Below are 14,792 nucleotides of genomic sequence, written 5' to 3'. Positions count from 1 at the left end.
GAGGAGCAGGAGGCACTGGTGGCGGAGCTGCGGGACCTGCGGCGGGGCGGCGGGTCGGAGCTCACCGGGATGCGGCAGCGGAGCGAGGAGCTACGAGCCAGCAGGGAGGAGCGGAGGAGGAAGGTGAGGGCAGCATCAGGGCTTCCCGTGGTCTGAGCCAGGAGAGGCCTTGCAGCCCGGGGTTCATTCCTCATCTCTGGTGATGAAGGAGCGATCCTACAGCCCTCCCAGCGACAGGAGAGGCAAGGCCGCTCTCTTGCTTTAGATGTGCGAATTGCACTTGCTGGGGATGGATATTTAATATCTTCATTGACACAGACGGTGGGATCGAGTGCACACTCCACAAGTTTATGGGTGACACCAAGCTGAGTGATGTGGTCAACGCGCTGGAGGGACCTGGGCAGGCTTGAGAAATGGGCCCGTGTGAACCTCATGAGGTTCAACAAGGCCAAGTGCAGGGTCCTGCACCCGGGTCAGGGCAACCCCTGTATAGGCGGGGGGATGAAGGGATTGAGAGCGGTCCTGCCAAGAAGGACTTGGGGGTACTGGTGGATGAAAAGCTGGCCATGAGCCAGCAATGTGTGCTGGCAGCCCACAAAGCCACCCACATCCCGGGCTGCATCCCCAGCAGTGTGGCCAGCAGGGCGAGGGAAGGGATTCTGCCCCTCTGCTCCACTCTGGTGGGACCCCACCTGGAGTACTGCGTCCAGCTTTGGGGCCACCAACATCAGAAGGGCATGGACCTGTTGGAGCGGGGCCAGAGGAGGCCCCGGAGATGCTGGGAGGGCTGGAGCCCCTCTGCTGGGTGGACAGGCTGGGGGAGTTGGGGGGGGTCAGCTTGGAGAAGAGAAGGCTCCGGGGAGACCTTATAGCAGCCTTTCAGTGCTTGAAGGGGGCTACAGGAAAGGTGGGGACAAATTTTAGTGGGGCCTGTTGCCATAGGACAAGAAGTAATGGTTTTAAACTAAAAGAGGGTAGATTTAGACTAGATATAAAGTGGAAAATTTTTAACATGAGGGTGGTCTAACACTGGACCTGGTTGCCCAGGGACGTGGTGGCTGCCCCATCCCTGGAAACGTTCTGCGTCAGGTTGGACGGGGTTCTGAGCAACCTGATCTAGTTGCAGATGTCCCTGCTCATGGCAGGGGGGTTGGACTAGATGGCCTTTAAAGGACCCTCCCAACCCAAACTGCTCTATGATTCTATGGACAGAAGTGCCCCACGTTGTGTTTTTCAGCACTTGGTTTGCTTAAGTAATGGCTGCCTTGGGAGGGTTTGATATCTCAAATTCTTCTGTATGCTGACATAATCCAGCTCTCGTGTTTCCAGGTTGCTGAGCAGCTGCTGTATGAGCACTGGAAAAAAAACAACGCTGAGCTCCGGGAGGTGATGTTACTTTCTTTTCAGTCACCGCTGCCTTGCATTTATTAAACTTGAAAGTCATCATGTATCTACTGTTGTCACTCGTCTTGAATCGCAGCAATTGTCCTGAGTTCTGATAAGCAAAAGGCAAAGAAGAAAATCACCTAACAGTGTAAGAAGTCCCCTCAAAGCGGGTATTTTTCAAGAACAGTCAGAAATCTGTTCTGACTCAGCAGGTTTTCAGTGCCTGTGATTTTAAATACCTCAGGTGCTTTTTAAAGCTGTACCTGTCGTGTCCTTGGTGCTTCCTTATTTTTTATTCCTCTGACCTGCTGCTCTAGCTGCCACAGCTCTGGTTTCACTGTCACTGTAGTGTTTCCCAGAACTGGTGTGTGACAGTGACCCTCAGCTTGGGACCTGGTGGGCACAGGACACCCAAACGAGCCCAACTCGGCAGAGGCAGGTCCTGCTTGGAGTTCAGGGCTGGGCCAGATGGTACTCCAGAGTGTCCAGTAGATCCCGGGACAAGAGAGCCTCTGGCACTAATGGCATCTGTTGTCTACAGGTGGAGTCGGAGCTGCACAGGAAGCACGTGACGGAGGCCTGGGGTGATCAGCTGATGCAAAAAACCAAGGTACGCTGGGGTAGCCCTGGTGTCACGGCTCACTAGGACAGATTCCTGAAACGCCTGAGCAGGTGGAGGTGTGACACTATGTGCCTTTTGACCCGGCTGGCAGACAGCTTGCCTTCCTGTACGCACACGGCTCAGATGCCGAAGGAATGGGAGTTGGCTGTCTGTTTGCTTTTCTCACACTCGAACCAAATAATGACAGGGTGCCTTGCTCAGTCCCGTAGTGACGGGGAGTTCTGGTGTCCGCAGAACGACAGGAGCTGCTACCAGGAAGGATGCTTTTAACGAGGAGCCATCATTCCTGTCTAACAAGTACACGCTGTCCGTCTCCTAGAAAATCCAGTGCTGTCTGCTGAAGGGACCTGTTGCAGGATTCACTGTGGCACTGGGGGCTCGTCTAACAGCAAACTGCAGTGCAGAGTCAGTGCAAAGCTGCAAGAGCTTAGTATTTGAATATGCGTATGCTAGATATGGAAATACAGTGATTTTGATGTGAAAGAATAATAAAGTTCTTCAAATACAGATTTCAGAGTCAACTAAAACAATAATTGAGGTTGTAATAGCAAAATCTGAGTGTATTTGTGGGATTACCTGTGCTTAGCGTAAGACTTGTGCAGGGTCCTGCAGAGGACACGTACAGAGTGATAACCGTTTTCAGGCGGTGATCAGCAGATAGTTTGGCTTTGTCCTTGTGTTCCTTCCTAGTGTGTTTCTATATTTTCTCAATACACGTCAGCTTGCAGGAGTTTGATTTGTGGATTTCCTGAGCCAGAGGCAGTTTCTTTCCATTAGCCTAACCTTAAATGTCGTGTTTTCCTTTGGCTCGGAAAGCAAGAAGCAACTGAACTCGAGGAGAAAAAACATTACGAAAATGAATATGAAATCGCGCGAAGGGAAGCGCTGGAAAGAATAAGACAAGAGGAAGAGAAGCGTCGGCTGGAAGAGAAGAAGCAAGCGGAGGCGTTGCTTCAACAAATAGAAGAACTGAAATTACAAGAGACAGAGGTAATCTTCAGTTTCTCCTCATTTGAGAAGGAAATTCATTGTTTCACTTGGAAATACAGCAACACTGGCCTGACCTCTTCCCTCCAGGTTTCCACTAGATTAAATCTGGAAGAAAGTTAGCTGTGACGTAATTTCTGTTAGTAATGTAGGCCTCTCCCCTGAGCACCGGCATGTTAACTGCATTCTGGTGGCTTTGTTTGCCGTGCTTGAAATGCGAGCACCCTTTGGTGCTGCACCAGATGAGAAAAAAAGATTTGTAGAAACTTCTAAATGTGCCAGGTTGAGGTCACAGGCTTTGTCGGCTGCGGCTCCTCACAGTGTTTCTTGTGCTGTGAGCCACTGAGACACAGATGAAATTCATGTGGAATATTTACTGCAATGAGGATTTTGACTGCTCGCAGAGGCACAGACCGGGGTACAAACGCTCTCTCTGGGACGTGCAGCTCTCTGACCTACGCTTTCTTGGTGTTTGTTTTTTTTTTTCCTTTTAGGCAACAAAGCTGAAAAAAGAACGACAGAATTTATTAAAGCAACAGTGGGAGCTGGAGAACTTGGAAGAAGAAAGGAAACAAATGGAAGAGCATCGGAAGAAGAAAGAGCTTGGGTATGAGATCGAGCGTAGCTTGTTTCAGCAGGGCTTGGGTAGAATCTGTTCCTATGTCCGCAACAGTGTCTGCAGCATGAGGAGACGTTTCAGATAGCAGCAGTGGGTTGTAAATATTTGGTTTTTGATGGAACCATCCAGAGCAGCCAACGAGCAAGTGCATTGGTGCCGTTACTTCTTTTTGTTCATGTTAGCGGTAGCAGGTACCTCTGTTGCCTGTAAGTCATGTTGTCACAGAGGTACCTTCTTGAGTGCTGGTGTATAATAACAGAGCTCTAGAATCAGTTTGAGTGTTTCCTTTTTTTTTTTTTTTTCTCCTTTAGTCGCTTTTTGAGGCATCAGTGTAATGCCCAGTTAAAGAGACGAGCCCAGCAGATACAAGAGGAGCTGGTAAGCGAAAACACCCCTCGATTTGTATGTTACAGTTGCTGTGTGCTGAAGAAACTTGTTCTTCGTGTTTTGTTTGTGTGCCTGCCTCTGATGCCTACAGATAATTAGTTAGGAAATCCCTTCCAGCTTGTGAGCAGGGCTGGAGCAAAAAGATCGTGGGGAAGCCAGCAGGCCGAGTGTCTTCCTGAGCACGCCCTTGATGCTACGTCACCAATAATTTGTGGAGAGAAGCCCTGCAGGCAGGCTGGAAGCCTGTTGGATAGTTGTTAATCTTGTGGCTTTCCTCAAGGAGATAGACAGGCAAATCTTATTAGCCCTCCTGGAGAAAGAAGACGAGGATCAGCGCCGCCAGTCCGCACGACGAGAAAAAGCTGTTGCAGATGTTGCCTGGATGAAACGTGTCATTGAGGAACAGCTCCAGTTAGAGAAGGAGAGGGAGGCAGAGCTGCAGACTATGTTTAGGTGAGTCTGGCCACCTCTGAGCACCGTCTGAAGAGAGCGCGTGTGCTGAATACTCCTGCCTGGTTGGCAGAGCTCTGTTCATGTTTGTTAAATGGGCTCTGCAAGTGGATGTTAGGAAGAGGTGTCTGGTTGGTCTTTGCAGTTCCGGGAGCTCTGCAGTAGAAGTGAGCGCTGCCCCTTCATTCCGCATGCCCAGTGCTGTGCTGGGCAGTCAGCATGCCAGTACGGACGGACTCAAAGCTTTTCTGTCCGGGCAGAACCAAAGCCTGCGGTTGTTTTTCCAATTACTCCATCCCAAGACCTAGTCCATAATTTCTGTTACATTAGCTTTAATGCAACAGCTTTAATAACAAAAAGAGGTAGTAACCCAGAGATGGCAAGAATTACCTTTTAGTTGTAAGAACTTTGTAACCAACTTTCAATGATTCCGCATTATTGATGCGGAGGGCTTTAGTCTAAGTGACACCAAAACCCGTATATTGTTTTACTTTGTATCTCCAAGCTATATCTCCAAGCTGTATCTCCAACATAAAAGCCGCTTTGGGTTCCTCCTTCGGGTTCACGTTATGCTCTCCCCAGTGCAGAGAGAATTGTCACTGGTGACAGGACGGCGCACGCTACCATCAAGTTTTAGTTAAAGGTTTTGTTGCAGAGGGAGGAGTTGCAAAATCTTCAACTTTTCCAGCAATGCCCTTAATTACCCACACCCCCGTGTGAAGTAGTTAAGAGACCATCTTCCTCCTGCACCTGGAGCAGACTGGTCCATCCAGGAAGTCCTGTTACAAGCCAGCGCATCCTTCGGTGTGTTACCTCCTGCTGTTCAGTAATAACAGGGAACCAGAGTGGTTCTCTGCAATAGGCACAGGTGGGGCGGACACACCAACTGCCCGGGAACAAAGGGGAAGAGAAACCTGGGCGCTTCTCTACAGCTCATCTATGCCCACGGAGTATATAGGGGGTTTTTAACTGGAAGTAATAACCTCAGAGATAATTCTTCCTCTGTCCTTTAGTGAAGAAGCTAAAAAAGTGTGGGAGAAGAGGGAAGAAGAATGGGAAAGAGAGAAGGCGGCCAGAGATCGCCTGATGAATGAGGTGATGACTTTTTTTGATGAGGTATCTCTCTTGGTTCGACAAGGCCATCATTCCAGCTGTAACCTTCCACCGTCCAGAGGGTTACAGCCTTCAGTACCCAGCGCAGAGTTTTTCTGCTTGTCCGATACATTTCCTGGGAACAGTTTAACCAACTGCGCTGAGATTTCCCCAGTTGTAAGTGTGGCCCCTTTCCTGACTTACCTTCTCCCTTAATCCTCTCTCCTCACAAAGGTCCTTGCAGGCAGGCAGCGCCAGATCCAAGAGAAGATGGAGTTAAACAGACGAGCCCAAGAAGAGTCTATAAAGTATCGAGAGCAGCTGATTAAAGAACTTGAAGAGGCAAAAGAACTGACTAGGCGAGAGAAGGAGCAGGAGGAGGAACTGAAGACAGCCCGCAGGCAGGAGCTGGAGGCGCAGGTAGGGCATGCTTTCCACACACGCACCCAGCTGTTGAAGGGGCCCAGTCTGTGTCTGATCTCACCGTAACAGCCCCGTCTTCTCTGTGCCCAGCTGACGGAGCGCCGCTTACAAGAACAGGAGGAGCAGCAGCGCCGGAGGGAGGAGGAAGAAGAGGAGAGATCAGCCCAGCAGCGCTGCGAGGAGTTAGTGCGGGAGGAGGCCAAGCGCATGGCTGAGCGAGGGCATCGCAGCAGGGTAGGTGGCAGCGTTAAGGAGAAGCCTGTCCACACAGGCCACCCTGCCACGCCAGCACATCGGGGAGGGCAATGGCATCGCGCAAGCAGAACTGTCGCTGCTTCTAATCTGCACCTTAGTTGCCACACGGAGCCAGGGCAGAACACCGGGCCTGTTCCTGCCCCTGGTGCTATTTCTGACAGAGGTCTATAGTTCTCTCTTATAAGTTGCTTTTCTTTTGCTGATACTGATGCTTTAGGTCCCAATTTTTAAATAATTTTTGAGGCAGACTTGTTGCTACAGCCTCAGATGTTATTCTAATGGCTTTCAGCATTATGAGCTGCATTAACACAGTTGGGACAGTGCACGTCGGCTGCTTGATGTCTTCCCGTCTTCTGTTGCGCTTTGCTGAGCTCTAAAAACGAAGCTCAATTTAAGTCACCCTACCTAAACCACACGCCCAGCAGGTCCTACTTTTCATACTAAACTATGAGCTACTCCAGAGGAACTCGCCTCTGCCATTTGTGAGACAGTAGCTACAGAAGTCAGGGACAGCAGGAAGGAGGCATTACTGCCTTGAAGTATCAACTCTTAAATGTTACTGCTGCCTCTTCTTGGAGGATGTTCGGTACTCTCCAACGTATCTCCTTTGCATGTTGCATAGCGCGTGTGTGGAAGATTAATTCTGGAGCCCATAAAGTAATTACGATCTTTGTTTTGACCCCGTTAGCTCTACAGTTACCCAAAAGCAGCATGGACCTGAGGGGTTGTGTCCTCTGCACCTGAGGAACCAGCACTAAATGGAGTTGCAGACTACAGAAGGAAAACTTTGAAAAATCAAGGAACCCCTGAAGTAACGGTGGCTTTGGAATAGCCTACAATGACACCGAGACTTGACGCAGTAGATTTCTGAAAACATCCAGCTGTGGCCCAGCTGAACACAAGAGCAAATTTCTACTGGCTTCAAGAAGGTGGAGGTGCAAGAATCCTTGCAGCACTGAACTGCTTCACGTGCTCTGTGTTGGGGAGTTGTGATGCTGTATTTTAGTATGTGCTACGCTGGGGCAACACAGCAAATAAATGGGCCCTTTAGATCTAAACCACTGAAGTATACGCACCTCCCATGGAACGGGAGCTGTAGACCACTACGTGCTGTGTTCGCTATTCAAGTGTCAGACTCTCACCTCTGAGAAGCGGGATGTGCCTGGAGCCCCAGCTGGCTTTTAGGAGTTATAAAATCATAGAATCGTTTAGGTTGGAAAAGACCTTTAGAGGTAATTCCTAACGCACTGCAAATCCCCAAGACAGATAATGTGTGCTGCGACAGTAATTCCTAACACGTACCGTTCCTCTCCAGAAGGTGCTGAAGATTTCATTAATTTTTTTTTCACCTGTTTCATAAACAATGAATAATTGCAACCTCAACAACTGTGTGTTTCTTTACATGAGCAAACTGCCCCAACAACAGGAGGGGAGGGGAGTTTTAGTCGATTATTGTGCTTGATTCCTTGCTATCATTGTCAGCAACTGCTGCTTAAAATCCGTCCACTGGTGAGGCACGTTCCGATCGGGCCACAGAGCCGGGTGCTCTTTGAGCACTGCAGGTTTCACTCAACTACAGGAACTTTTTCAAGATCTTTTCTTTACAAAACCAGCAGTCAAATAACCCGGAATAATTTCGCACACCAAAAGGGTTTTAGCATTTTATAGTAATACAGTAAACAAAAGATTAAGTCAAAATATTGTACAGACAGAATGACACTGATAAATACAAGTTTTGGAAAAAGGCAAAAAAAAAATTCACTTTCCTATGCAGCATTTTGTAAAGAGCGAGTGAGTCTGTTTATAGGGGAAAAAGAGAAAAAAAAACCAACCCACTGTTGTTATTTCAGGTATTACAGTGCTGCATGATTTGAGGGCCAATCTGCTCACTACTCTTTAGTCACCGTCAGTTCTGACCCGCTCTGCCTGTTGGTGCAAAGAGCTGACGCAGCATATCAGCACGTGCTCAGAGCACTTCTGTTTCATTGAGAACATCAAAACTGCCTGTCCTGCATGACCGTCACCGTGGTTCTGGAGCCAGGACACAGTGTGACCATAACCAACCTGGAGCAAGGGTTTGTTGGAGATGGGGAACTGACCAGAAACACTGCTGAAGTGACAAAAGGGGAAATCAGTTACAGGTTGGCTGTGGTTTTACAGCCAGACCTTCCAACGAGCAAAACGGTTGCTTGTAGAAAATCTGGGGCTAGCATAGCTGGAACAAGGGCATGCAGTTATCCAAGTGGCCGTTGGTTTTGGTACAGAGGCAAGCTTAAACAACTGGTAACTTACAACGCAACCCAGCGTTACCCTGCTGTGGAAATCAGGTAAGATATGTTAAAGAAAAGCATGCAACGGGGTCCTGAGCGATTTAAAAATACCATCCGCTGCCTTTCAATGATGTCAATTTAAGGAAGAGCTCCTAGAAGATTTTCAATGTATTTAATTGCCAGGAGCATAACTTTAGAGTGCGTTTTACAAATGTCTTTTGCAGTTCTAATCCCAGCCTGTCTGCATTCCCCTGAGTTTAGGGTCAGTTCTGGAATTCAGAAGTGCAGAAAGGAAATAAAACACCCCACAATGAAGAACATTAATTTACTGGGTTGTCATCTAACCCTCTCCCTTCCTTCCCTCCCTCAAACTTGCACTACTTTAAAAACAGAGCTAATAATTACAACATACAAGAATCCAACAGTGTTATGGCACTTCATGTTTATACGTACATAAAACACAGTATGATTTGAAAAGGAACCAACCACTGAACTTTAGTTCGTTTGTTCACCTAAATATGGCAGTTTTGCACCAGAAAGCCCTGAAGAGTTCGTGGCTTTGGCAGACCGCGTACTGCAGACCTGTTTGTGGAACAGCAGATAGCCGTTTCTGACTGAAACGTTTCTGTAAAAACTGTCTTAAATGTTCACATCAGCTGCTGCCATGTGACAGCCAGTGCAGTTCTGCAACTTTGCTCTTAACTAAAAGATGACTTTCAGTAGCTGCAGCTGTACTGCCAGGGCCAGCGCCTTGAAAATGCCAGCATGCTTCCGAATGGGACACAGGCAGAAGCAAAAATTAGTGATTTCCCCCCCCGTGGAATTTAGATTCCCAAAGAACTCTCATTTTTGAACACAGGGACTGACACGTTTTTGTGAACTGTTAAGAATGAATAACCCTGAAACACATTGACAATTGTCACCCATCTGCCCTTCTAACAGGCAGCTGAGCTTGGGGTGTTCCATATGTAGCTTGTAAAATTTTGAAAGATTTGTATAAAACTTACTAGATATCAGAAATCTTTTCACATTTGGATATGTTGAGGTACAGAGGTTATACGCTATGGCAGACAGAGCTGCGTTTGCACTGGCACTCTTCTAACTTCCTTTTCTGTGATAATTAAAAAAAAAGAAAAATCTTGAGTAAATTGCATCTTGAGTTACTGAGCAGTGCTGCTGCAAACAAGACGGTGCCTTGAAGACGACAGTAAAAATCTATAGGAAACTTAAGAATGAATTACTAAATCAGAAACAAAGGATAATATTTTAACCACTAATGCCCTAAAGTAACATCAAACATATATATTAATGGCATAGTGATAACTAAAAGAAATAACTATGAAGTTTCAAATTCCTTCCAAAACAGATAAAGTGACAAAGACCTGGTACAGTTACATGTAATAAGCTCGGATGCCCACAACTACTATTGTTTTAGCAGACTAAAAACATATTATTGCACAACAGTTGATATGGGAACAGATAATATTCGGCTCGTACTCCGTTACCGGGACTACAGCCTTCTTCCTGCTGGGGAGCAGTTATGGCCCTGGCGCCTTCAGAGCCTGTTTCGCCGCGGGTTGCTCAGCCAGCGGCATCACAGCACGTGAGGCTCCAGGCCGGACAGAGCAGAAGCGAGATTCTGCCCTCTGATACGCGCAGCTGACTTCCACCGGAGTTTTGCAAGCAATATCTGAAAGCAGAACGTGGCCCCAAGGAAATGTCTAGCAAGACCTTGATACGAGGCTGGTACGTGATAATGGCTCGGCAGCTATTCGCGACATGCTATTATCTGTAACTAAACTGGCAACACAGGCACAAAATAAGGCAGTGGGTTAAATTAATCATAAAATTGTTAGAAAACATGCAAAAATAATACTGAGTTTTAAAAAAAGTTTCTTGCCCCTTTAGTTTTTCTCATAAAAATTCAAATAGTTCCACACCTATATTTGAAATTCAACCTTTAAAAAACAAGACTAAAAAGCCAAGTGTGACTCAGTTGTTGTTCTCTTTGGTTGTGATGGTAACCAGCTGTTTCGCAGCCTTGGCGATGTCGTAGGCGCACTGGATAACTTGCTGCGTGACCAGCTGGATGTCCGTGGTAGGGCACGTCTCCACGGGCAGGGTTTTTTTGCACTCGGATTGGAGTCTGTAGGCACTAGATGTCAGCAGACGCAAAGAAGTCCTTACCAGTTCAGATTTGGGTTTCTGGGAAAGGAAAGTAGAAGCTGAACTGGACAGAACAACAAAACCGTTTCGGGATCGCTTTTCATTAGCCGGTAGTGTTTCACAAGCGTTCTTTAAAACAAAACTCCTGCTGCTACAGCCCTGCTTTCTGCACGGACTTCTCTGTGCTGCAGACAACGGTATAAGACATCGCTGCAGAGACGTGGGCTAGAGGCGGATGAAACAAGTTCCTGGAATTCCTCCTCTCTCATCTCAGGGACGTTTCAAACTGCTGCCAGGCAGCACGCAGGGAATACTGCTTCATGCTCTCATAAAAAATTTCTAGTGCCTGTTTACCCAGCCCATGTCCTGGCTGACATCAGGGCACAGCGTGTACAAGACAATCCATTCAGGTAGGCACAACAGCATTACGTTTTCCGTGCAGTTTTATAGAGGTACATAAGACTTGACAAAATCTTAATTATGGAGGTTTCACCCCCTCAATTTTCTGCGAAGACACAGATTGCAGATGGATACCAGATCTAAACACACCTGCAAGTAACAAATCCAGGCAATGGCACTCAAATGGAAACCGGAGGGTAACAAGCCCAGAAAAATTCCCATATAATCACATGACTCCTCACGCTAGATGCAAGTAGCCTCCAGCTTTGGAGGAACTGTGTGCAATTCTTAGAGTTTTAAGTTCAAGAGTAAAAATAAAGGCCAGGATTCACACGTTAGCCCTTCCCAATCGGCATGCTAATAAATACAAAGATGCAAGATGGGACAAAAAAACCATCTAGTCATTTTTCCCTACCTTCGGCTTTTGGTTTTCAGGTACTCAAGGGAAATCTACTAATGAGGAATGAGGCCAAAAACATTGTAATGCTGGAAGGTACTTACTTTTGGGAACAAGGCTGCCATTTCCGTTACTGCCACATGTATTCTCTCGGAGCAGGGTATATAGCTGCAGAAAGATGCATTGTATTATTCATTATGTGAAGACTCTTTCCTCTTCGATTTCTCTAGTCAGTGGCCATTATTCGAACAACAACTGAGTAACAAAACCCCCATATATATTCTAAAAGATCTTTGTAGGCTGCACTGAAGGCAACTGGAGTAGCTCGTGCAACACACAGCATGGAGACTCTTGGTGCCTCCGCAGCATTCCCCAGCACGCTGCAGCACAAGTTTGTACACAACTATGCCACTTCAGAAAAAGCAAGAACTTAACCAATAGCACTAAATCATTTCTTTACTTCATTATTATTTCTTTATTAGTTTTCATTATTCTTTGATCAAAGTTTGTTTGAAGGAATAGCTCTCCACAACTATTATACCAAACATGGTCAGAAAAAGCCTCAATTTGTGTGCAGTTATGGAAACGTGTCTCTGAATATTAGCTGCACATTAATTGGTACAGTCGTGTTTCCTGACCTCCCCCCCGCCCCACTATTCAAACGCTAGAATTTGGCTCCAAATCGTACAGAAAATTGCTGAGCTCGTTGTGTTTGGTGTCTGCACAACTGCCATGTTATTGTTACGTGTGGGAGAGCGTGCCCAGGCAAACTGGTTCATCTAAGCCAGGCACGAAGTAAAGCAAGATTCTGCAGTTCAAAAATATTTAAACAAAATCTGGCGACACAGAGGTTGCTTTGGGAAAAAAGCAACTTTTTTTTTTTCCTCAGTGCAGTGTTGACAATCAAAAGTGGATTAAAAACCCCACTTTGTGAGTAAGTTTAGCTTGCTGCCATTTCAGGGAAATCTCTATCCATCTGTTTCGAAAGAGCTCTTTCTGCATAAGCCAAGAGACTGTAAAACCAGTCTACTAAAAGAAAAGTTTTAAAACTGCTAACAATCTAAGCAGTTAAAAATATCCAGTAATCTCTGAACTTAAAAAAAAAACCCCAAAGGTGTTTCAATTGATTTTATGTTTCAGAGCTAAATTTTGGCCATCCAAACTCTTAAAAATAATTTAAGAGTCAAGTGTTGATATTTATAGGACTGTCTTGTCCACACCTCTGAAGCAATGCAATTTTCCTGCACTTCTTTTCCATGTGTAAGTTACGAAGTAGAGGCCTTTAAAAAAAAAACCCACTTTGTACCTAAGTTACCAAAAGGCAGTAAACCCCAAAACCGGTATTCAAAACACCTGGCAGCACAAGGTAAAGTCTGAGCTCCGTAAGCTTTCAACCCATCGGTTCTCAGCTAACCTCTGTGTGATCTCTGTAACAAACGCGCGCCCCTCCGGGTCAGCAGCCCGGCTGGAAGCTTTAGTGTTGCAGAGCTGCACGTTGAGGACACGCCTTGATTCCAAGGAGATTTATTTCCATCCTTGTTATCAGTTCAATATCAGTTGAAGCCAGGAATGTAGCACTAGGCGCATTATTTCCCCTCTCTCATTTCACAAACTGGAAGGCTGGATACCTACCGAGAAGGGCTATGCCAAACTTCCAGCACAGAATTCATACCTTGCTCTCTTGGTAAAGTTTAACTCAAGGTAAAACATCGCATGAAGGTAACTTAACAACAGCAAGATGCCTTCGCGGATTAATTTATACACAGTAATCAGACAACACACAATTCTCATACAGCAGCTTACAGGTCTTAGAGGTACATGCATCTCCAAACTACCAACTGCTTTCAGTGTGTAAGTTATAGGCTAAATATTCAGTAATTCTGGTGAGTTGGCTAATTAAACAAATGCAGACTCCATTAGTCCTCATAGATTTCACTTCTGACACATACGAAATGAAAACTGGTCTGTTCAAAATAGATTTTAAAACTATTTACCATAAGCTGCTGTGAAGCACTGTGGTTAGTGTGGTCTGTCAAAAGTCTAATTTCAAAATACTTGGGTTTAATCTTCAAAAACACAATTTCAGTGTAAGTTAGTTAACATGATTCAATCTTAAGCAAGAGAATCTCAAAATCATAAAGCAACACCATTCAAGAAAAATGTTCAGCATCTGTAGATTATGGTAGATCGTTGCCCTTCGAAGCAAAAAAAAAGACACCCGCCCTCGCCAGTCATTATTTATGCAGTCATCTTGCAATACCAAAGGTGCAAAAATAGGTCACTTGCAAACACACTGAGAAAGCAGCAACACACTGGGGTCATTTTGGCAATGCAGGAAAATTGCTTTACAAAGGGGCATTTCCGTATGTCTCAAATCACGAGTTCTGCCAAATAAACTAAAAGTGGAGAGAAGTCTTTCAAGCTCACTCTAATTCCCATCCTGCTACTGAGTTAACCGTTAATTTGCTCCCCGCGAGCCACATTGAACAGCACTGTACCTCATTAAAAAGCCAGTTTGCTGATTAAACCCTTCACTAACAAGGCAGAGAAAACCCTAAGAATTACTTGAATGACAGACCAAGATTAAGGACGTATATTTCATGGTATGTTCTCTAGGTTCACTGCAAAGTTCACAGTGTCTCTTGGAGGAATGGCTTTATTTTATAGTCTAAACGGTCAATATAAGCTCATGAACTAAGCAGACACATTTGTTGAGTTTACACACATTCCAGTGAGACATGAGGAAGATATTCAAGTAGTGACAGCTTGGAAAAAAGAATCCGTCATTAGCAGTAACTTGCGGTAACCTCTTCCTCCAATCCTGATACTTGTCACTGACAGTAATACCTGGGGTTTTATAAAACTCGGGAAGTTCTGTTTTAAAGAACATCTCACTTAAATTTCATTTTTATTTTAGGCATTAATAAACAATATTTTGGTCAGGTTGGAAGATACTACATAAGCACACAGATTTTTTTTCATTGATTCAAGATACAAATGATGTCATTAGACACGCCAGCTGTATAAACAGTTGAGGGCCCAAGCTGTCAGGTGTGAATGTTGCACGTTGGGAACCATGAAACTTCTGCTACTTTTGCAACACTGCACAGAAGCAGCAACCACATGTTGTGCTGTTAGTTGTGATAATATATCTCGATGGACAAGAAGCAGAACAGGGACAGGAGAATCCCTTGAACTAGTGACAGTTCTAGTTCCAGGCTGTGATTCTGCTCCCCATTAAATCCGTCATGAGAGCTTTGACCGAATGGGTAATATCACAGGTTCATAACTCTCTGTACGAGCTACGTGCAGTTTCTCTATCATCTGTAGCATTTCATG

General features: G+C 45.7%; 2 protein-coding genes across 2 annotated transcripts in view; one reads left to right on the top strand and one right to left on the bottom strand.

Annotated features, from left to right (window-relative positions):
* The window catches only part of TCHP (trichoplein, keratin filament binding), an 11,099-nt gene extending 2,378 nt beyond the window's left edge, over positions 1-8,721 (top strand). The window contains exons 2-12 of the mRNA XM_009889175.1: positions 4-123; positions 1,330-1,386; positions 1,928-1,996; positions 2,825-2,998; positions 3,490-3,602; positions 3,926-3,992; positions 4,282-4,454; positions 5,465-5,546; positions 5,778-5,963; positions 6,057-6,200; positions 8,716-8,721. Of these exons, the coding sequence (XP_009887477.1) occupies positions 4-123; positions 1,330-1,386; positions 1,928-1,996; positions 2,825-2,998; positions 3,490-3,602; positions 3,926-3,992; positions 4,282-4,454; positions 5,465-5,546; positions 5,778-5,963; positions 6,057-6,200; positions 8,716-8,721 (1,191 nt within the window). The remainder of the gene's footprint in view (positions 1-3; positions 124-1,329; positions 1,387-1,927; positions 1,997-2,824; positions 2,999-3,489; positions 3,603-3,925; positions 3,993-4,281; positions 4,455-5,464; positions 5,547-5,777; positions 5,964-6,056; positions 6,201-8,715) is intronic.
* A 1,131-nt stretch (positions 8,722-9,852) lies between these two features.
* GIT2 (G protein-coupled receptor kinase interacting ArfGAP 2) overlaps positions 9,853-14,792 on the bottom strand; it is a 32,120-nt gene continuing 27,180 nt past the window's right edge. Inside the window, exons 19-20 of the mRNA XM_009889174.1 lie at positions 11,558-11,621; positions 9,853-10,696 (exon numbers count right to left, since the gene is read on the bottom strand). Coding sequence (XP_009887476.1) covers positions 10,484-10,696; positions 11,558-11,621 — 277 coding nt within the window. The 3' untranslated portion in view covers positions 9,853-10,483. The remainder of the gene's footprint in view (positions 10,697-11,557; positions 11,622-14,792) is intronic.

This window comes from Charadrius vociferus, unplaced genomic scaffold, assembly GCF_000708025.1.
Source record: "Charadrius vociferus isolate BGI_N301 unplaced genomic scaffold, ASM70802v2 scaffold567, whole genome shotgun sequence".
Lineage (NCBI taxonomy): Eukaryota > Metazoa > Chordata > Aves > Charadriiformes > Charadriidae > Charadrius > Charadrius vociferus.
Note: the sequence above shows the minus strand (reverse complement) of the source record. Positions and strands in the feature narration are given on the sequence as shown.